Genomic DNA, 23,952 nt, shown 5'->3' with positions numbered 1-23,952 from the left:
GTTTGTACTCGGATGTTTTCAACTTGTGAAAAAACTGACATAAGTATCAAACTTCGGCTGAGCTGAAGGGTATTAGATCAGTTGTGCCATTTCTCTATTTCCCTCTGCCCCCCCAGAAATCTGAAGATGAGGTCTTCTGAATTCTGGAATGGCTGATAATTTTTCTCGGCTAAGCCGAGGATCTTTGAACACTTTGCTTTATTTTCTACATCTGTTTTTAAAGTACTGATTTCCCACCTGAGAGTTTTCACTCTAGAGATGGTACTCTTGTGACACTTTCTTCAATTCATCCAAGGGAACAACTATCCGAAACACCATGCCGGGGCAGCAGTTTATCTGAAGTACGAGGCATCATCATGCAATACTTCAGAGTTGCAACTACCACCCGGAACTGATTCATCCGAAGTACAAGGCATCACTATGCAATACTTCGGGGCTTTATCAGTTCCTATTTTTTAGGCTATGTTTCGGATAAGTCTATGGCCTTTTTGCCCAAAGGAACAGATTCTCCGAAGTACAAGGCATCACTATGCAATACTTCGGGCTTGTATCTTTTTTTGGCAGGTTTTACGGCTTGCCGAGGTACAAGGCATCATTATGCAATACCCCGGACAGCGCCGAATGAAACCTTGAATTTTTGAAAAACCGTAGAAAGCATAAAGACTTAAAGAATACACGCAATCTGAATGAATACTGGCTCGATGGCCTTTTTATAAACAAAATCAGTGTACTTACATAGATTGTACTATCCGAAGGATTTACACATAGTATTTTTTGAGCACATCGGCATTCCAATGGTTTTTTCAGCTCGGTGCCATCCATTTGTTTGAGTCTGAAGGTACCGGGCTGAAGCTCTTGATAAATTTCATAAGGTCCCTCCCAAGATGCTGAGAGTTTGCCATGAATGCGACTTTTTTGAACAGCTGCAGCATTCCTCAAAACTAAATCCCCAACTCTGAGAGGTCGTTGATAGACTCTTCGGTTGTAGGACTTGCTCATTCTGAGCTTGTGTGCAGCCATCCTTTCTCGGGCTAGATCTCTAATCTCGTCAAGGAAGTCGAGGGACTCTTTCATGAGCTGCTCATTTTCCTCGGCTGAGAAGAGATTCACTCGTAGGCTTTCTGAGCCCACTTCCACTGGAAGCACTGCTTCGGATCCATACACCAGCTGAAAAGGTGAATGCCCCGTTGCCTCCTTCTCGGTTGTCCGGAGTGACCAGAGGGTTCCCGGAAGTTCCTCTACCCACTTGGACTTTTGATCCTCTACTCTTTTTCTGAGAGCGTTAAGGATCTGTTTATTTGCGGCTTCGGCTTGGCCATTACTCTGAGGATGGAAAACCGCGGAGTAAGCCAATTTTATCCCGAATTGATCAGTGTATCGGCGCAAGGGCAGGTTGTCAAACTGTCTGCCGTGGTCGAACACAAAAACTTTTGGGATGCCGAACCGAGTTATTATGTTCTGCCAGATGAACTGTCTGACAGTTTGCTCAGATATGCTTGAAGCAGCTTCCGCTTCAATCCATTTGCTGAAATAGTCGATTCCGACTATCAGCCACTTTCTTTTGTATGGGGCCTCGGGAAAGGGTCCCAGAATATCCAACCCCCATTGTGCAAATGGAAGAGGATTAAGAATTGGCTGGAGATCTAGGCATGGCCGATGGATTACCGGTGCAAATTTTTTGGCATTTCTCGCATTTTCTGACCATGTTCTTTGCATCCGAGATCATTGTAGGCCAAAAATACCCTGCCCTGAGAGCTTTGTGGGCTAAGGTTCTCCCTCCTATGTGGTTTCCGCAGATGCCGAGGTGAATCTCTCGGAGAATATAGTCGGCATCCGCTGGACCCACGCATTTCAATAATGGAGCGGAGAAGGATTTTCTGAGGAGTTGGCCGCCGAAGACGAGGAATCGTGAACTGATCCGCTTTATCTTGGAGGCCGAATTCCTATCCTCGGGGAGCTCGTCCCTGAGTTTATAAGCCAGGATGTCATCCATCCAGCTCGGCTCGAGTGCAGCGCAGCAGATTGATATTGCTTCGGCTACACTCTTTTCTCGGCGCACCTCCACATAGACAGAACGGCTTAACTCAGTCAGAGTTGAGCTTGCAAGTTTGGAGAGTGCGTCCGCTTGAGCATTTTGACCCCTTGGGATCAGCTCTACTTCGAAAGATCTCAGCTTCGCAATTGTCGATTTGATCCTTGTGAGGTAAGCTGCCATTGAAGGCTCTTTAGCCTCATACTCCCCCCGGATCTGATTGGCGACCAGCTGAGAATCTGTCTTGAGGTAGACATGCTCGGCTTCCAACGATACGCACAGGTCTAAGCCAGCAATGGCTGCTTCATATTCGGCCTCGTTGTTAGAGGCTTTGAATGAAAATTTTAGTGCATACTCGAAGGTTTTGCCTTCGGGAGAGGTGATGACGACCCCTGCCCCCGAACCGTTCACGGTGGAGGACCCATCCGTGAAGACGGTCCAGATTTTCCTCCTTGCATCCAGAGTCTCCTGATAGGAGCACTCGGCCAAGAAGTCTGCCAAGGCTTGCGCCTTGATGGCTGTTCTCGGCTGATAACCGATACTGAACTCGGTGAGCTCGAAAGCCCACTTTGCTAGTCTACCGGATTTTTCAACCTTGCCGAGGACTTTCTCTAACGGCTGATCAGTTAGAACCGCTATTTGATGAGAATCAAAATAGGGTCGCAACTTCCGAGCAGCCACCACCACTGCATAAGCCACTTTTTCTAACAATGGGTAGCGCGTCTCGGCATCCGTCAGGGTGTGGCTGACGAAATAGATCGGCTGTTGAACTTTTTCTTCTTCCCTTAGCAGCACCGCGCTTACCGTGGCTGGACTGACCGCCACGTATAAGTATAGGATGTCTCCTACGACTGGCCTTGCCAGTGTTGGGAGTTGAGCCAGGTGTTCACGGAGCTGCTGAAAGGCTGACTTTTGTTCGTCTCCCCATTCAATGCCTTTTGAATTTTGGAGCTTCAGCGCCTTGAAGAAAGGGAGCCCTTTGTCTGAGGCTCGTGAGATGAACCTGGACAAGGCAGCCATTCTCCCGGCTAGACGCTGAATATCCCTTTTTGTCTTCGGCTCGGGGAGGTCTAAAGCAGCTTGTACTTTGGCGGGGTTTGCATCAATCCCCCTCTTGCTGACCATGAAGCCGAGGAACTTGCCTGACTTCACGCCGAAGACACATTTCTTCGGATTCAGCTTCATTTTGTATTTTCTGAGGGTGGCGAAGGTTTCGGCTAGGTCCGTGACATGATCTTTTTCTTTTATGCTTTTGACGATTGAGTCGTCAACATAAACCTCCATGTTTCGGCCTTTTTGCTCGGCGAAAACCTGATCAACCAACCTCTGATATGTTGCCCCCGCATTTTTCAATCCGAAGGGCATCATTCTGTAATTGTACAACCCGGAACTTGTTATGAACGCTGTTTTAGCTCGGTCCTCGGGGTGCATGAAGATCTGATGGTATCCCGAGAATGCGTCCATGAAACTGAGCAGAGCATGCCCGCTTGTCGAGTCGACCAGTTGGTCGATCCTCGGCAGCGGATAGGAGTCCTTGGGACATGCCCTATTCAGGTCCGTGAAGTCAACGCACATCCTCCAGTTACCATTTGCCTTCTGAACCATTACAACATTGGCCAGCCACTCCGGATACTGACAGGGTTCAATGAACCCAGCATCTAGGAGCTTATCGACCTCAGCTGCGATGTTCTGGTTCTTTTCGGCGGAGTAGTTCCGCTTTTTCTGCTTAATGGGTCGACTGGAGGGGTCGACATTAAGCCTATGGGAGACGAAGTCCGGATCAATCCCGGGCATTTCTGCGGCTGAGAAGGCGAACACGTCTCCACTGGCCCGTAGGAGTTGGACGAGTGCCGCACGGGTGTTTGGCTCCAGTGACGACCCGATGCTAACACATCTGTTCGGATCTCCTACGGTCAGTTCTATTGACTCGGTCAGGTCATCCGTCTCCATGCTCTTAGAGTTGGATTCCTCGAATTCCGGCCTGCTATCAATATTAGCAGACTTTCCTGACCGCGGCTGGCCATCAGAGTCGTTCGGCTCTGAGGCGGAGTCAGCCTTTTGGCCCCCATCAGATTTCTCGTTGTCTGGGGCTTCATTAGCCGAAACGTCTGAGCCTCTCGGCTTTTTGGCGTTTCGGTCCCGGTGCTTTTCCTCCCCATCGCCACGGTCGCCTCGGCGAGACGTGGATGGCTTGAGGTGATTGCATAGGCGGGCTTCTTTTTGACTGCCCTTTATTTTCTCGGAGCGTCCCTCGTCTGAAACGTATATCATGATTTGATGATACGTGGAGACGACTCCTTGAATGCCGTGAATGAGGGGTCTCCCCATGATCACGTTGTATGCAGATGGAGCATCTACGACCAAAAATTCGGCCATGATATTCCTAGCTGCTCGGCCTTCGCCGATGGTGACAGGAAGTGTAATCTTCCCGTCAGGATACGAGGAAGAGCCGTTGAATCCAGACACCGGGTAGGGTGCGGGGGCCAGGTGCTCGGCTCCCATCCTCAGCTGGTCGAACGCTCCTCGAAAGAGGATGTTCGCCCCGCTACCGCCGTCGACGAGGGTCCGCCAGACGTTGCGGTTGGCGATGCCCAGAATGATTACTAGTGGGTCATCGTGGGGGTATACCACCCCCTCACAGTCTTCGGCTGTGAACAGGATGTTCGGCGCCGGTGACTGGGACTGCCGAAGCTCAGCCTGATGAATCTGATGGGTTAGACCCCTCAGTTGGCGTTTGGCTGTGCCTCGCGAGATTCCCCCGGAAATAACTAGGATGTCGAGGGACTCCTTGCCCTGAGGTCCCTTATCCTTCTTCCGAGCGAAGTTGAGGTCCTGCCGAGAATCTTTTTCAGCTTTTTTCTCCTCGCGCCTGTCCGCGAGGTATTGGCTCAGGTACCCCTTGCGGACCAGATCCTCAATCTGGTCCTTCAGCTGGACGCAGTCCTCGGTGCGATGTCCGGGTGAGTCATGGAACTCGCACCACTGGTCCTTTCCCCTCGTCTGATGCCAGGGAGGCAACGGACGAGGTTTTTTGAATCTCCCCTCGTCCTTCGTCGTGCTGAAAATCTTAGCACGGGGAAGGGAGAGTGGAGTGTATGAATCGTACCTTCCCGTGTAGGGAAAGTGTCTTTCCTTCTTCGGCTCGGCAGCAGAGGACGGTTCTGAGGCCTTAGCCTTCCCTTTCCTCTGCGCCGAGACTTCGGGCTGCTGCCCTTTCGGCTTCTCAATTCTCGGACGAGACTGAGACCTGGATCTGTTCCACTCCTCGGCTCGGATGAACCTATCCGATGCTTCCAAGGCTTCCTCCAGGGTCTGCGGGGGATGCATGACCATGAAGTCCAGGAACTTTCCAGCTTGGAGGCCGTTCCGTAGCGCGAACACGGCCAGGCCTTGATCCAGGCTTGTGATTCCGGATGACTCGTTGCTGAAGCGAGTCAGATAGTCGCGGAGGCTCTCGTCCTCCGCCTGCTGCAGACTCATTAGCTCTGCAGTGGTCTTCTCTCGGCGGTTGGCCGTAGAGAATTTGCTCTTGAACTTGTTGGAGAGGTCGTTCCAACCGGTTATGGAGCCTTCCTTGAGCCCTTTGGTGATCCAGGATTGGGCAACACCTTTGAGGGTCGTAGGAAAGTATTTACACCAGGTAGCCTCAGACCTCGGGTTCAGATACATGTGCCCCTCGTAAGAGGCAATGTGATCCTTAGGATCTGAGGTACCATCGTAAGTAATATGTGCCGGGATTTTGACCGTTGGCACATGCTTTTCCAGAATCCACTTCTGGAAGGGCGAGTTCGATGGAACCATGACCGCCTTCCCCTTGTACCCAGCCTCAGGGACCTCGCTCCCTCCTCTCTCAGAGGTGGAAGTGGTTTTCGTCCCCGGCTGAGACAAGGTTGGGTGGGGTCCGGTATCCTCTGGGAAGGTGAGGCGGCTATGCACACTCACCTCCCTCGAACCCAAGCGTTCGTGAACGCTTTGGCGGGCGAATTCCGGGTCCTTGGAGGGCCCCATGGAATTCTGAGCTTCGGAGTGGTCAGAGGGTTGAGGGTTCCTCCTCCTCTCCTTACTGGAGTTTCGGGTGTCCCCTCGCCACCTCTGGCCGAGCTCTCTATGTGGTGGAACTTGTCCACCATCATCCTGACCGATCCTCCTTTTCAGGTTTCTCGGCTGGTGATCATCAGGCATCTGGATTGGAGCCCCTTGAGCTTTAAGGAACTCCATGCAGATGGCCACTGCTCTGGCCACTTCCTCGGTGGAGGGTCCGGAGGGAGGAGTCTCCCGCGGATGTGACCTGGATTGCACGCTATGGCGCGGCGGGGAGTTCCTCGCACCTGAGCCACTCGGTCTCGGGGATGGCCCCGGCTGCCGAGTGTGGTGCGAGGTGTTCTCCTCCTGGAGGCTAGGACCTCTTGAGGCTTCCCTTTCCGGAGAAATGGGGGCCTCCGATTCGGAAGAGGCTTGCTCCGGGGAGGGATAAACCGGCTGGCGTTCCCTCACCGTAATCCGGCCTCCTCCCTTCTTAGCCTTCTTGGAACTCTTTCCACTCTTAGTCATGGCGACTGCCGGAGTGTTTGATGACTGACGCGAAATTTAGTAGCGTTCCCCACAGACGGCGCCAAATTGTTTCGGATGAAAACAATCGAATCTCGGAAGATCCTTTTATCTTGAGGGAACTTGGTCTCGGTCCGAACGACGCAGGAGCCGAGGGTTTCCTGCACAACAAATACACGTAAACTAGCCTCGGGGGGGACGCCGAGGAAGGCCCCTCCGATGCTTAAGTCAGTATATTAGAGAGAGAAAGCTGTGCAAGAGTTTAGTTGCTTGAGGCTTTATTGTCTTACCAAGAATTGACCAAATTGTTGGCTTTTATACCTTGGCTAATGAAGGAGGCGGATTGGGCCCGGAAGTCAGTTGGGCTGGGCCAAGCTGATTGGGCCGTTGACTGACCTTGACATGGCTTTGAGGATGTTGATTTTTGACTTTAGCACATTTGGAGAGTTGAACCTTAACCTTGGGCTTTTAATTGGATCATTCAGTGACCAGGCCCAATTGGACTAAATTGGACCCAAACATTGTTGATATAACTTACAGTATATATAGTGTACACTTTTTAAATAACATGATCTATTGGCCGAGTTGTTTAATTTCCATCACATAAATTGCATGGTCCTCTTCAATTCAATCAACAAAGTTTATAATACGAATACTTTGCATAATTTATGTTGAATATAACATTACCTTCATCTATACTCTAACTTTTATATATGAGTACCTTACTAATAAAGTGATTATGCAACTAATTATCATTAAAGAAAGAGAAAGAGTGATTCTCCATCTTGTTCAATGAACTGTTAATATGCAAATGGGTTTATTTTAAGGTTTAAGTGATTCATGAAGTATAATTTGATGGTGAAGACATCCATTCTAGAAGAATCTGTAACCAATGTAAGTTTGACATTTTCATTAAGGTATGTAATCAAATATTCTAAAGTAGACAATAATAATAATTATATGAAAAAACAAGATACCTAATATTTTCTGAAATTTTAAGGCACCAATTAATATTCAATGTACTTTGTAAAAGATTATTCTAGTTATAAATTATATATATGAGGTCTTAGGAATATGATTTTGATAGATGACTTTGCCTTGGATTTTAATACAATAACCTTGTCACTTTCCAGTGAACTTTTCCACTTTCAAGTAACACTTTAGTATTAGTATTCAATCAAGAATTTCCATTCATTAAATTAATCACAAGAATTTGTTCCATTTAATTTCAATCATGTACCTTGCAATGTCATCATAATTTTTCTTTTTTTTTTTTTCTTTTTTTTTTTTTTTATGTAGTAGCATTTGTTGCGAATAATCTGATTTTTAGAAACTTAATTTTTTTTCTCAAGGTTCGGGCCAGATAAATATCTCTAGTTAAGCTGAACAAATAATTCAAGTATTTGTTGGTTGAATTAGTAACATAACAAATATACACTTGACCAACTTGTAGTCAACCACCTAACATCCATCTCATTTATAATATTTGATAAATATATCATTGAGAACTGATGAGACAAAATTTACTTAATTATTAAACATTTCATACAATGTAAGTTTAGATATAAGTTTTAAACATCTGGACTTTTTAGATATAAGTTTTTGAATATTTTAAATGCTACCTCCGTTTATTTTAGTTGCAACAAAAGAATATTTTAAATCTTACAAATAATACCCCTTTTGTTGTAACTAAAAAGTTCGGAGGTAGTAAGGGTCTGTTCTCATTGACTAAACTCAGCTGAACTGAACTGAACTGAAATGAAATGAATATTTTATAAGAGAAGGAAATTAGGAGCTGAACTGAACTGAGCTGAGCTGAACTGAACTGAATTGAACTGAGCTGAGCTGAACTGAACTGAACTGAGCTGAGCTGAACTGAACTGAACTGAGCTGAACTGATCAAATTTCAACGTAAGAGAACAGACCCTAAATTCATAAAAATTTTATATAAGTAATTGGACATAAATATCAGTTTTTTAAATGAACACATGAACTCATAGTGAAATGAACGCAACCAATACTTGGACATGAAACCTGAATCCTACTCATTGATCCAACCCACCAGCAAAGATAGAAGATTTGGTCCACTGTTTAGTACTCATAAAAGGGATGAAGGGAAAGTAAAGATGAATACATTTATACATAAGATGGAAATGTAAGATGCACAATATAGTAATAGAGTACCAAACCAACTCCACTAGGATGTGGCAAATTGTAAAAGAAAGAAAGTTAGGATGTCCTACCTCAACACTTGTTCCGGTATAAATTGTAGTTTTATGTCAGCCAAATAAATAGCTCTATTTTGGACTAATTAGCCAGCACATGCAAACTAGATATCTAACTTTTTAAGTTATCCAATATCCATCCAGCTCAATCTTTGATTTTAATCTTAGGCTAATTTATTCTCATTTGGCTTTATTTGCTTCCTTTTTTTTTTTTTTATACAAGTATATAATTGATTAATAGAACAATATATGTCAAAAATTAATGGGTCCATTCTATTCTTAATTAATTTAGTATGCTAAGCTCACAAAAGAAAACAAATTACACACATACTCATAGAATTATACTATTTACTTAATTAGCCATTTAAATAATAGAAGTGCATAATTTATGATTAATACTGTCAAGCTTGGTAGAGCATCATACTTCCAACAGTAGTGGTGGCATGACACATATTATTCCATTGGAATAAAGCTAAGGTTGTTATTGTTAATTAAGTATTTAAGTGAGGTCAGTTTATGACCCCCATAAAAAACATGTACTAATATTTTTTTACCAAAATAAATAAATAAATTGGTAAAGATAGAGGTTATTCAATATAGAGTATATTATTAGCTTTGGAAGTTTCGAGCTAGAATTCATCTCGTCATCATTTTAAACTTCATGACTCCGTTTTTTTCTCTACTAGCTTATTTAATTTTTTTTTTCCCGGCCATTTAATTAAGGTATACTAGTATATTGTTCTTATATGAATTTTTCGTCTTTTAAATGATGTTAAATTGCATTATACATCAGAGTAAACTAAACTTAAGTAATCCTATTTATTCCTAAGAAGTTAATTAATTTGATAGGTTCAAATTACAGATCGTCAATAAAAACATGACTATTACTGAATCTGACATGATAATTTACTGTTACAATAAGATAATCTTCAGGCATTTCATTCAGGGGTTGATCAAGAAAAAATAATACTTGTATAAAGATTAAGATGATGTATACAAAATGACAAAATAGGGATTAACATCACTTTATATAAGGGTAAATTGCATTTCTTGTCATGTCTGATTTTCATGCATCTAATCGTCTTACTTTCATGACATAATAATAATGTACTACAACTACAACTTAATCAATCTCTTAACAGTAACAATAACAAGAAATTATGATATGATGAACATCATCCTACTCTTCACTTTTTTTTGTTCCCAAAATCATCAAATTCACTCACTTCATCATTACCATTGCCAATTTCTTGTCCCCTTTACCCTATCCCTCAATCTTTTTTTTTTCTTTCATAATATTTTCTTTTTAAAATCCTAAAATTGAAGAAAAATGAGAAGAACCAAGAAACGTTACACTAGTAAATAGTAATAATAATAGTACCATAATATTGTCTTAATTGAACTTCTTATCATTCTCCTTGAAAAAAAGGTCATCCTCATCCACCACAACATTGCCCTCCTTTTCTTGATCACCACCATTTGCATTGCTATGCATCATCTCAAGCTCCCTCTTCTCCTCCTCCTCTTGCTCCTCTAAACTCGAAACCCGGCCTCGTACACACTCATTCTTACCACCCTCCGCCCTCCTCTTAAGCTCCACAAGCAACTCTTTAACCGCCTTCATCCTTTCTCTCCGATGCCTAATCAACACCTCGCTCACATCAGCCGGGGTCATCCCCGCCTTCCCCACCACCGCCTCGAACTCGGCTATCGTCTCGGAATCTAGATCATTCTCCTCTAACCCCACATAATTCCTTAGCAAAATCTTCAAGGCTTCAAAAGAACAGTTGCTAAGGTGAATGTGCATATCCATCCTACCACACCTCAGCAATGCAGGATCAAGCTTCTCCACATGATTCGTTGTAAACACGAATATCCTCTCGCTACCGCAGCACGACCACAGCCCGTCCGTGAAGTTCAGCAGGCCCGATAGAGTCACCATACCGGGCCCACCAGGGCCGTCATCCGGGCCCGGGTAATTCCCGTGCCCGCCACTCTGGCGGTACTTGCTGTGCTTGTTGTCCTTCTGCCGGTCCGATAGGTCGATCGAGCAGTCGATATCCTCGATCACGATAATCGACTTCGACGTCGTCTTCATGAGCAGCTTCCTGAGCTCGGAGTTGGACGACACCTCCGTAATCTCGAGGTCGTAGATGTCGTAATTGAGATAATTCGCCATTGCAGCAATCATGCTCGACTTTCCCGTTCCGGGCGGGCCGTATAAGAGGTACCCGCGCTTCCAGGCCCGGCCCGTGGCCCGGTAGAAGGACTCTCCGCCCGCGAACTCCTTGAGATCGGCCATGATCTCGGCCTTCCTCCTTGGGTCGATCGCGAGCGTGTCGAACGTGGAGGGATGCTTGAATGGCACCGCCTCCCACGGGTGACCGGGCCGGGCCGAGTCCATGGACCCGCCCCGGGAATTGGTGTACAAATACCGGTCTTGATTCAACCTCCGAATCTCCCCGGCCCGGTCCATGATGTGATCCAAGTACGGGCCCAACACCATATCTTTGGCCGATTTCTTGACCCGAAGACTGAACCCGCGCTTCTCATCGGGCACGGGCCGCCAAGAGAAGGACTGAGAAGGTCGTTGTGTAACAATGTGCTCCCACTGAACTGCAACCCCTTTGAACGTATCAAATAGGGTGTCATTGTGTGCCAACCCGAACGTTACGGCCGAGGAGTTTAGGGACCGGGTTAAGCTTAGCCTACCCGCGGACGCAGCTGTTGCGGCCGCGGTAGAGCTAAGATAGAGCTGGACGGCGTTATACAGCTCGTTCGTGTTAACGCCGTCTATCTCAGTTATATCGAAGTAGCAATAACAAGAGAAGTAATTAGAAATTCTGTTGAAGAATTTGAGAAAAGTGTAACGAAATGAAGGTGGGAAAATTGTTGTTAGTAAACTTTGGCAAAAAGCTAGTACCCCCATTAATGAAGCTAATGAGGTCCAAAATTCTCTCATTTTTTTTTTCTAATACAAAAATTATGTGATGATAAAAATTTGTTGTTGCATAAAACCAGAATTTATAGATGAAATTAATTAAAATTGTAGGTCGAGTGAGTAGTAAGTAGAGTAGGGGTGAGTGAGAAGAAAATTAAAATGAAGATGAAATGAAAAGAGGGTTATATAAGTAGTCAAGTGAGAGGGACATTGGATATCATCATAAGGGACAGAAAGAGGAGGCATCTTTTTAGGCTGTTTTTATGTGAGATGTGTAGTAGGATAGTATTATGAGTAGGTTTATGATTTGTTTCCTTTCTTCTCTCTTTTTCCACCCTCTCTCTTTTTGTCTTGTTTTTTTTTCAGATTTATATATGGTTTTAAATCATAGGTTCCACATACATTACATTGTGTCGTGTCTGATTCGTGTTTATTTTCTCTCTGTTTCAAAATAACAGGTAATTAAATATGATACACTTTTTTTTCCTTGGTTCATTTCTAAATAATTAACACATATATTCTTCTCATTTTGAAATAATTGACACACTTTTCTTTCTAAGTTGTTTCAGAATAATTGACACACTTTTTCTTTCTTGAGTGTTTAAAAATAATTGACACACTTTTTCTTTCTTGATTGTTTAAAAATAATTGACACACTACTATCTATAAGTGACAAAAGACTATTGTTATTAGATTATATATACCACACACACCATGACTCATTAACTTTTACCACTAAAGACTTATATAAACTAAATCTAATCACTAGTATATATTATACATTAATTAAACATCTTTTCTTTCAAAAAATTTCAATTAACAGCTCATATTATTGTCACCATCTATTATTTTCTTAAACTAGCTGTGTGCCTAAAATCATAAGGGAATGTGTTAATTGTTTTGAAATGAATGGAGTGTTACAATGTTGTAGTTATTTGATTCTTTTTAGTTGACACATCTCTCAGTTGAATTAATACTACATACAATAAAATTAATTTAACTTTATTTTTATTTTACACTAGTTTAATTTAGGCTTTTTTTTTAGAGAGCCCAATGGGAGCAATGGCAGAAATGAAAATTGATCCCAAAATTTCTTGAAATCGGAAGAGAGTTTTAAGTTTTAACCATTTGAGACATCCCTCGCTCTAATTTTGATTTTTGAACTAGTTTAGTTTATGCATTATCGTGGAGGATTACATAAAAATAAAATTTAATTAACAACTTATTTTTTTATCATAATAAAAAATAGTATTAGTAACGGCAGATTTGATTTCTTGGTCGTTTGGGGGTCTTCCTAGCCTAGCCAATAGTATGGCAATTGACAGGCAATATTTGGCAGACATATAGAAGCTAAAAAGAACAACTTTGCTTGATAAGGGAATGAAAATCTATAAAACAATCAATAGTGCTAATAAATTTGGGATTCAGCGCCAAATTAAAAGAAAGGGAAGATATCATCATGATGATTCTTTTCCTCATTTTCATTATTACATCTATATGTAGATGTAGTTGGCCTCTATGCCTATATATGTTTTATTTTAACTTTATTATACTACAATTTCTTAACTCCAATATATACCAGTTAGACATCTTGTTGAATTGAAAGACAAAGATAAGTAAATGAAAAGATCCGACCTTATCACCTCAAGGTTAAGAGCTTAGTAATTCTCAATAATCAATGAGCTATATCAAATCTTGCTTGTGAAAAGTATAACCATTTTAATATCCACTGTATATTAAATCTAAATGAATTATTACATTAGTACTACTGTTTCTCATCCTTCATGCATGCATACAGTTGCAGTTTAATCATGCCATACCATACGTCCTGCATGCCTTAAGCTCATCCTCCGTGCATGTACAAAAGTTTTGTGTAAAAAGAGAACAAAATCTATATATGATCGAGTAAAGTTAATACTTTTGTTATTGCCTTTCCGATCCTTTCATAGTAATTTTCTAATTTTCTTATTTGTTTGTATTTTATATCCACATCCACCATAAACGTGCACTTATTAATACTAGAGGTCTAGAGTACTATATATATATATATATATATATATATATATATATATATATATATATATATATATATATATATATATATATATATATATATATATATATATATATATATATATATATATATATATATATTGAGTAATTAGTAAAAAAATTTTAATAGTACTTTGTAATTAGTACATTCTACCCGAACAAAATATATGAATCAGTCAACATCCAACATCCAACCATAGATAACTAGAGTACAACCCTTGATTTTGTATGTTCACCCCACTAGCAAAGTATTGTAGCCATTGTAGGCAATAAATAAAAATACTACCCCCACTTGAGTGACAATTGAGCTGGAAGCCAGTTTGAAGTATCCCCAAATAATAATGAACAAATTGAAGTACATTCAAATATTTATGCATCTTCAAAAAGTTATGTAGGTAAGATTTGGACTTAACACTTGAACATAAAAGTTGCAAGAAAATAACAAGAATTATTAGCTCAAACATGTGAAACACCTTGACCCATTTGGCCGTACCATATGTAGTGTCCGTATATAATCTATACTACTCGTACTATATATAAGCTGTCCAATATTCAGATGTTACTTTGTTACTAAACTTTTTTTAATTTCTTCAACAAATTTTATACAAAAAAAATGTAGTATATATTATTCTTGTTCAATTATTTAAAAGTGGATTTTATTTTGGTATGTACACTTGTTCATCCTAAACATTTATAATTAAGCTTTGATCAATATATAATTACAACCATAATCATTGTCAAATTAAAAATTAGCTTATGTTCTTTTTATATTTGGAACCTTGTACTATCTCCCTATATGTATAATTGTATATTGAAGTTTTATCATTGGCCTTGATCTACAAAATTAAACATGAAGTAGTGTTTGAAATACATTTGCAAACAAAGGCAGCAACTATACATTTATCATGCATTGATTTTGTTAAATAATTTACTTCCTTTTGTTTGGCATCCATTTAATTAGGAGTAATTTTTTTTTAATAAAGGTATATATCAACTATTGAAACAAATTAGTTCGTAATTTTTATCTAGTCTAATTTATTTTATTTTATTTTATTTGAAATAAAAGGAACTTACTAGACTGCTCTTTCTCAAAAGTGGCCCCTTAGAAAAATCCAAATTAATAATGCCCTACAAAGTATTTTGAGATTTTTGCTCCAAACAACCAACTTATAGTCCGATTCTCAGCTAGAATAAATCTAGTACTCCATATCTCTTTTTTATGATAAAGTCTTATACGAGTAATAAACAATTTAAAATACTTTTATCTAATAGATAATATCATGGACATTTTCTATTGAGGTTGACTATTACAATTTTTGGTCATAAATAAAATTCATTACTAGGGAGTATTTACTACAGTAGTAGTGTAGTACTCCGTAGTAGATTACAATAAATTAGTTAGGCCTGTTCTTTAGAGTTGTTCTGCTCTGCTTTAATCTGCTTTGCTCTAATTAAAAATAATACTAATAATAATAATAATAAAATTTGCACTGCTTCAATTTACTCTACTCTGCTGAAATGTGCTCTGCTCTATTCAAAAATTCAAAAGAACAGGGCCTTAGTGCTAGACAATATCATCCAAAATTACTTGAACCAAAAAAAAAAAAAAAAAAAAAAAAAAAAAAAGTTTACCTAAAAAAGGCTGCTAGCAAAATCATTTTCGATTATTTGGGTACATGATCCTCTGACAAATTTGGCTCATATATTAACTTGCATGTAAAAGGTAAAAAACAAAGGATTTGATGGTTGTTATTTACTACGGAGTACTCATGAAACTCTCTATTTTTAGTTTTTTACACTTGCAAGTAAAACTCCACGATAAAGTAATCTCTGCCTCTCTGTATTCCTAATGTCAGAAGTTCCCACTGTAAAAAATACAGTAAAATATAATTATAAACATAAAATGAATTTAATTACTACTGTAGTAAAATTTTTGTACAGTAAAATAAAATTATAAACATAAAATAAATTTAATTAAAATATTTGCAACATTAAAAAAAAAAAAAATCAGATAAAAATTGTTTCATCAGCTCACAAATACGGGTAAATTCAAGTTAATCTCTGAGATAAATGATGTGAATAAATCTCCTCTCACAATTTATTCATTTTCTTTTATTTTTTAAATGATAAAAGTTAAATAATAAAGTGGCACAGATTTCAACACATAAAGTTGTGAGAGGGGATAAATTAGATTGTTAATCTCTGAGATCAACTGGGGCTCCCTACACAATTACGGTGGTCACGTTACATGTAAATAAGAAAAAAGAACAACCAATGAAAAAGCCATCGTTGGCAACAAAATGCAACAGAATCTTCTGATTAAACCTCTAAACGGATCAAATCTGTTAATATTCTGATTTCTGACTCTACATGGATTCCAATTTTCATTCATCAGACTTGTTCTTTCTCAAAGAAGATGGTCTGATCTTATTTACTTTTTCAATCTTATTATTGGATTTTACCATTGAGGAGTTTAGTGAATTTGGATACTATATCAGCTAATGTTGGACAATATTTGTATTATTTGGACCTCGCAGTCATGAGGTTAAGTCCGAAAATTGATTTTAGCACACCGTTAATTGATTATAGCACACCCATATGCAAGAGAGCATACAAAATTGTGCCCTCACAAAAAAAAGTGTATCAAAATCAATTATGGTGTGTCAAAATTAGAGCTGTCAAAAGTTGATCCGACCCGAAATACCGACTTAAACCCAATTATTAACCGACCCATCTGAACCCGAAAAAATGGTGACCCAAACCCGACATGACCCAACCTGAAACCAACCCTAGACCCGAGTTGACTTGAGTTTGTAAGACCCGAACATGAACTGACCTAGAGATGACACACCCGAATGTAACCCGTAGTTATTGACCTAAACCAAACCCGACTTGAATCGAAATTGACCCAAACCCGTTTTAAAACCGTCAAAACCAGAATTTAACCAGACTTGTTACTAACCTGACCTGAATTCAACCCGACTCGTTCCTAACCCGACCCGAATTTAACCCAACCTGTTACAAACCCGACTCGAAATCAACTCGACTTGTTATTGACCTGACCCAAATTCAACCCGACTTGTTATTGACCTGACCCAAATTCAACCCGACTTGTTATTGACCCGACCCCAATTTTACCAGACCTATTACTAACCCAACCCAAAAATTCAACCCGATTTTTACTAACCCGACTCGAAATCAACACGATTTGTTATTGACCCGACCTAATTTCAACCCAAATTGTTCCTGACCTGATTTCAAATCACCTTAAATGCAATTTAGACCACCTTATTATTGTTGATCAAAGCATTTTGTTTGGGGAGACTAAGTCGGTCCAGGCTAGCAAAAGAAAGAAGCATCATCCTCAAATTTAAGATTTTAATATAATATATATTTGTTTGTATGGTCAAAGGAGATAACTATATCTTCTTAAATTATAGACTATATTTACCTAGTATATTGCCATATATATTATAGTCAAAGGAAATAATAAGCTTGATAAAAATGTTATCTATTTATAGTTAGTTGAACCTGAATATGACCCGACTTAGAAATGACCCGACCTGATAGTAACCTGCAAATTATTGGCTTGAACATAACCCGACTTGAAGAGAATGACCCGACTTGAAAATGACCTAACCTGAGTATAACCCGCAAATTATTGACTTGAACCGGACCGGACATAAACCCGAGAATGACCCGACCTGATTATACCCCGCAAATTGTTGACTTGAACCAAAAACCGACTCAAACCCGTGAATGACCCCACCTGATTTTAACCCGCAAATTATTGACTTAAACCAATTAAAGCCGACTCGAACCCGAGAATCATCCTAACTCGTTTTAACCCATGAAAACCTGAATTAAACCCGTCCTATTGTTCACCTGACCCGAATGTAATCTGACCTGTTATGAACCCGACCCAAACCCGATAAGAAGTATGACCTAACGTGACCCGACTCAAGCATGACCAAACCCAAACCCGACCTACATAAGTTATGGAATTAATGCGAATTGAACCAACCCGAGTTGACCCGACCCACTCTTACCGACCCAAACCCGACCCATTTACCCGAGTTACAGCTCAACCCGAAACCTCCAAATTTCTCAAAATAATGTGAATATTAGCGTTCAATTTTAGAATTTTTTCATCCGGAAAATAAAAATTGCCTTTAAAACGACCAATTTACCGGTTTACAACTTGCACCGATTTCATTAATTCAAGCCTACCACGACCATTTATGACAATAAATAATGATCATATATGGTTCCAAACGGCATTATATGACCCGAGATGCATCCCATAGAATTTCAAGACTTTTCGACACCGGACTTCGAAACCTCAAAAATTTTCAAAAAACGTGGATATTAGCCTTCAATTTTGATTTTTTTTTACTTTTTTTTTCTCTGGAAATAAAAATTTCCGAAATGTTCACCATGTTCCCTAATACTGTCCTTGAGTCCCATTGGGTGGGTGGAACCGTCCAATTAGCCTCTAAACGACCAATTTACCGGTTTAAAACTTGCCCCCATTTCATTAATTCAAGCCTACCACGAACATTTATGGCAACAAATAATGATCATATATGGTTCCAAACGACATTATATGACCCGAGATGCATCCCATAGAATTTTAAGACTTTTTGACACCAGGCTTCGAAACCTAAAAAGTTTTCAAAAAGCGTGGATATTAGCCTTCAATTTTGAAAATTTTCACTTTTTTTTGCCCTGAAATAAAAATTTCCGAAACGTTCACCATGTTTCCCTAATACTGTCCTTGAGTCCCATTGGGTGGGTGGGACCGTCCAATTTGCCTTTAAACGACCAATTTAACAGTTTACAACTTGCCCCGATTTCATTAACTCAAGCCTACCACGAACATTTATGACAACAAATAATGATCATATAGGGTTCTAAACGGCATTATATGACCCCGCTATGTATCCCATAGAATTTCAAGACTTTTCGAAACTGTGCCCCGAAACCTCTTAAAATTTCCATAAAACCGTGGAAATTAGTCTTCAATTATGGAATTTTTGACTTTTTTTCGCCTAGAAATAAAAATTGTCGACATATTACCATGGTCCTAATACCCTCCGAGAGACAACCTGGGTTAATGGAACCATTTAATTTTGCCTTTAAACGACAAATTTACCGGTTTACAACTTACACGGATTTCATTAACCCAATCATACTACAAACATTTATGACAACATATAATAATCATATATGGTTCCAAACGGCATTATATGACCTCGAGATGTATTCCTTTAAATATCAAATCTTTTTTCCATTGGCCCCGAAACCTCCAAAAATTTTCAAAAAAACGTGGATATTTAGCTTTCAATTTTGGAACTTTTTGACTTTTTTTTCGCTCGAAAAAAAAATTTCCGAAATGTTTACTGTCCCTAATACCCTCTAGGAGTGAAATTGGGTGTGTGGAACCATCCAATTTCCCTTTAAACGACCAATTTAACAGTTTACAACTTGCACCGATTTCATTAATTCAACCCTAGCACGAACATTTATGAACAACAAATAAAGATCATATATGGTTCCAAACGGCATTATATGACCCCGAGAGGTATCTTATATAATTTCAAGACTTTCCGACATTGGACCTCAAAACCTCCAAAATTTCTCAAAAAGCGTTGATAATTAGCCTCTAATTTTGGAATTTTTTGAATTTTTTTTCGCCCGGAAATAAAATTTGCAGAAATTTTTACCATGATCCCTAATACACTCTGGGAGTCCACTTGGGTTGGTGGAACCATCCCATTAGCCTTTAAACGGCTAATTTACCGGTTTACAACTTGCACGGATTTCATTAACTCAAGCATACTACAAGCATTTATGACAATATAAAACAATCATATATGGTTTCAAACGACATTATATGACCCCGGGATGTATCCCCAAAAATTTCAAGACTTTTTTACACTGGCCCCGAAACCTCAAAATTTTTCAAAAATCGTGGATATCAGCCTTCAATTTTGGATTTTTTGACTTTTTTTTCGCTCAAAAATAAAAAAAAAGCCGTAATGTTTACCATAGTCGCTAATATCCTTCGGAGTGAAATTGTGTGTGTGGAACCATCCAATTTCTGTTTAAACGACCAATTTACCGGTTTACAACTTGAACCGATTTCATTAATTCAAGCCTAGCACGAACATTTATGACAACAAATAATGATCATATATGGTTCCAAACGACATTATATGACCCCGAGAGGTATCTCATAGAATTTCAATACTTTCCGACACCTGACCCCGAATCCTCCAAAATTTCTCAAAAAGCGGTAATATTTGCCTTCAATTTTGGAATTTTTTGAACTTTTTTTCGCACGAAAATAAAAAATTGCCGAACTGTTTACCATGGTCCCTAATATCCTCCGGGAGTCCAATTGGGTTGGTTGAACCATTCAATTAGCCTTTAATTGACTAATTTACCGGTTTATAACTTGCACCGATTTCATCAACTCAAGCATACTACAAACATTTATGACAACATATAATAATCCTATTTGGTTCCAAAAACATTATATGACCCGGGATGTATCCCATAAAATTCCAAGACTTTTTTACACACTGGCCCCGAAACCTCCAAATTTTTCAAAAAACATTGATATTAACCTTCAATTTTGGATTTTTTAACTTTTTTTTGCTCGGAAATAAAAATTGCCGAAATGTTTACTATTGTCCCTAACACCCTTCGGGAGTCCAATTGGGTTGGTGCAACCATCCAATTTGCCTTTAAACGACCAATTTACCGGTTTACAACTTGCATCATTAATTCAAGCCTACCACGAACATTTATTACAACAAATAATGATCATATATGGTTCCAAACGACATTATATGACCCCGAGATGCCATCCCATAGAATTTCAAACACTTTTCGACAATGGGCATCGAAACCTAAAAAATTTTCAAAAAGCGTGGATATTAGCCTTTAATTTTGAATTTTTTTACTTTTTTCGTCCGGAAATAAAAATTTCCGAAATGTTCACCATGTTCCCTAATACTGTCCTTGGGTCCCATTGGGTGGGTGAAACCATCCAATTTGCCTTTAAACGACCAATTTCCCGGCTTACAACTTGCATCGATTTCATTAATTCATGCCTACCACGAACATTTATGACAACAAATAATGATCATATATGGTTCCAAACGGCATTATATAACCCCGAGATGCATCACATAGAATTTCAAGACTTTTTGACACCGGGCTTCAAAACCTCAAAAATTTTCAACAAACGTGGATATTAGCCTTCAATTTTGATTTTTTTTTTTCTTTTGTCCTGAAATAAAAATTGCTGAAATGTTCACCATGTTCCCTATTACTGTCCTTGAGTCCCATTGGGTGGGTGGGACCGTCCAATTTGCCTTTAAACGACCAATTTAACGGTTTACAACTTGCCCCGATTTCATTAACTAAAGCCTACCACGAACATTTATGACATCAAATAATGATCATATATGGTTCCAAACGGCATTATATGACCCCGATATGTATCCCATAGAATTTCAAGACTTTTCGAAACCGTGCCCCGAAACCTGTGGATATTAGTCTTCAATTTGGATTTTTTGACATTTTTTCGCTTGGAAATAAGAATTGCCAAAGTATTACCATGGTCCCTAATAGCCTCCGGGAGTCAAATTGTGTCAGTGAAACCATTTAATTTTCCATTAAACGGCCAATTTTATTGGTTTACAACTTGCACGGATTTCATTAACTCAATCATACTACAAACATTTATGACAACATGAAATAATCATATATGATTCCAAACGGCATTATATGACCCTAAGATGTATCCCCTTAAATATCAAGACTTTTCTCCACTGGCCGCGAAACCTCCAAAAATTTTCAAAAAACGTGGATATTAGCCTTTAATTTTGGAATTTTTTTACTTTTTTTTAGCTCGGAAATAAAAAATTGCCGAAATGTTTACCATTGTCCTAATACCCTCTGGGAGTGAAATTGGGTGTGTGGAACCATCCAATTTCCCTTTAAACGACCAATATACCGGTTTACAACTAGGCACCGATTTCATTCATTTAAGCCTAGCACGAACATTTATGACAACAAATAATGATCATATATGGTTCCAAATGGCATCATATGAGTATATGACCCCAAGAAGTATCCTATAGAATTTCAAGACTTTCCGACACCAAACCCCGAAACCTTCAAAAATTTCTCAAAAAGCGTTGATATTAGCCTTCAATTTTGAAATTATTTTACTTTTTTTGTCCGAAAATAAAAATTGCCGAAGTGTTTACCATTATCCCTAATACCCTCCGGTAGTCCAATTGGGTTGGTGGAACCATCCAATTAGCCTTTAAACGGTTAATTTACCAGTTTACAACTTGCACGGATTTCATTAATTGAAGCATATTACCAACATTTATGACAACATATAATAATCATATATGGTTCTAAACGGCATTATATGACCCCGGAATGTATTCCCAAAAATTTCAAGACTTTTACAACTGGCCCGAAATCACTAAATTTTTTCAAAAAAAACGTGGATATTTGCCTTCAATTTTGGATTTTCTTACTTTTTTTCGCTCAGAAATAAAAATTGCTTGAAATGTTTTACTATTGTCCCTAACACTTACGGGAATCCAATTGGGTGGGTGAAACCATCCAATTTGCCTTTAAACGACCAATTTACCGGTTACAAACTTGCACCGATTTCATTAATTCAAACCTACCACGAACATTTATGAAAACAAATAATGATCATATATGGTTCAAACGGCATTATATGACCCCAAGATGTATCCTTTAGAATTTCAAGACTTTTCGACACCGGGCTTCGAAACCTTAAAAATTTTCAAAAAGGTTGGATATTAGCCTTCAATGTTGAAATTTTTTACTTTTTTTTTTCCTACAAATAAAAATTGTCGATATGTTCACCATGTTCCCTGATTCTGTCCTTGAGTCCCTTTGGGTGGGTGGGACCGTCCAATTTGCCTTTAAACGACCAATTTACTGGTTTACAACTTGCCCCGATTTCATCAACTCAAGCCTACCACGAATATTTATGACAACAAACAATGATCATATATGGTGCCAAACGACATTATATAACCCGAGATGTATCCCTAGAATTTCAAGACTTTTCGACACCGTGCCCCGAAACATCTAAAATTTCTCAAAAACCGTGGACATTAGTCTTCATTTTTTGACTTTTTTTCAACTGGAAATAAAAATTGCCGAAATATTACTATGGTCCTTAATACCCTCCGGGAGTGTAATTGGGTTGGTGGAACTATTTAATTTTGCCTTTAAACGGCCAATTTATCGGTTTAATATTAACACGAATTTCATTAACTCAATCATATTACAAACATTTTTGACAACATATAATAATAATAATAATAATATAATAATAATAATAATAATAATAATAATAATAATAATTAATAATAATAATAATAATAATAATAATAATAATAATAATAATAATAATAATAATAATAATATATGGTTCCAAACGACATTGTATGACCCCGAGATGTTATCCCCTAAAATATCAAGACTTTTCTCCACTGGCCCTGAAACCTCCAAAAATTTTCAAGAACGTGGATATTAGCCTTCAATTTTTGAAATTTTAGACTTATTTTTCACTCGGAAATAAAAATTGCTGAAATGTATACCATTGTCCCTAATACCCTCTAGGAGTTAAATTAGGTGGGTGGAACCATCCAATTTCCCTTTGAACACCAATTTACCGGTTTAAACTTGCACCGATTTCATTAATTCAAGCATAACACGAACATTTATGACAACAAATAATGATCCTATATGGTTCCAAGCGGCATTATATGACCCCGAGACGTATCCCATAAAATTTCAAGACTTTCTGACACCAGACCTCGAAACCTCCAAAATTTGTCAAAAAGCGTTGATATTAGCCTTCAATTTCAAGACTTTTTGACTTTTTTACGCCCGGAAATAAAATTTTCCGAAATGTTTACCATGGTCCCTAATACACTTCGAGAGTCCAATTAAGTTGGTGGAACCATCCAATTAGCCTCTAAACGGCTAATTTACCGGTTGACAACTTGCACGAATTTCATTAACTCAAGCATACTACACACATTTATGACAACATATAACAATCATATATGGTTCGAACG

The 23,952-nt window shown here is 39.1% G+C and overlaps 1 protein-coding gene across 1 annotated transcript; it reads right to left on the bottom strand.

The window, feature by feature from the left end:
- Positions 1-10,010: 10,010 nt before the first annotated feature.
- LOC110721103 (AAA-ATPase At4g25835-like) lies at positions 10,011-12,422 on the bottom strand. Its single transcript, XM_021900230.1, has one exon. It carries the CDS (start codon positions 11,765-11,767, stop codon positions 10,199-10,201), a length of 1,569 nt encoding a protein of 522 aa, XP_021755922.1. The 5' UTR covers positions 11,768-12,422; the 3' UTR covers positions 10,011-10,198.
- Positions 12,423-23,952: the final 11,530 nt, after the last annotated feature.

Source organism: Chenopodium quinoa, unplaced genomic scaffold, assembly GCF_001683475.1.
Source record: "Chenopodium quinoa cultivar QQ74 unplaced genomic scaffold, ASM168347v1, whole genome shotgun sequence".
NCBI classification, from domain to species: Eukaryota; Viridiplantae; Streptophyta; class Magnoliopsida; order Caryophyllales; family Amaranthaceae; genus Chenopodium; species Chenopodium quinoa.
Note: the sequence above shows the minus strand (reverse complement) of the source record. Positions and strands in the feature narration are given on the sequence as shown.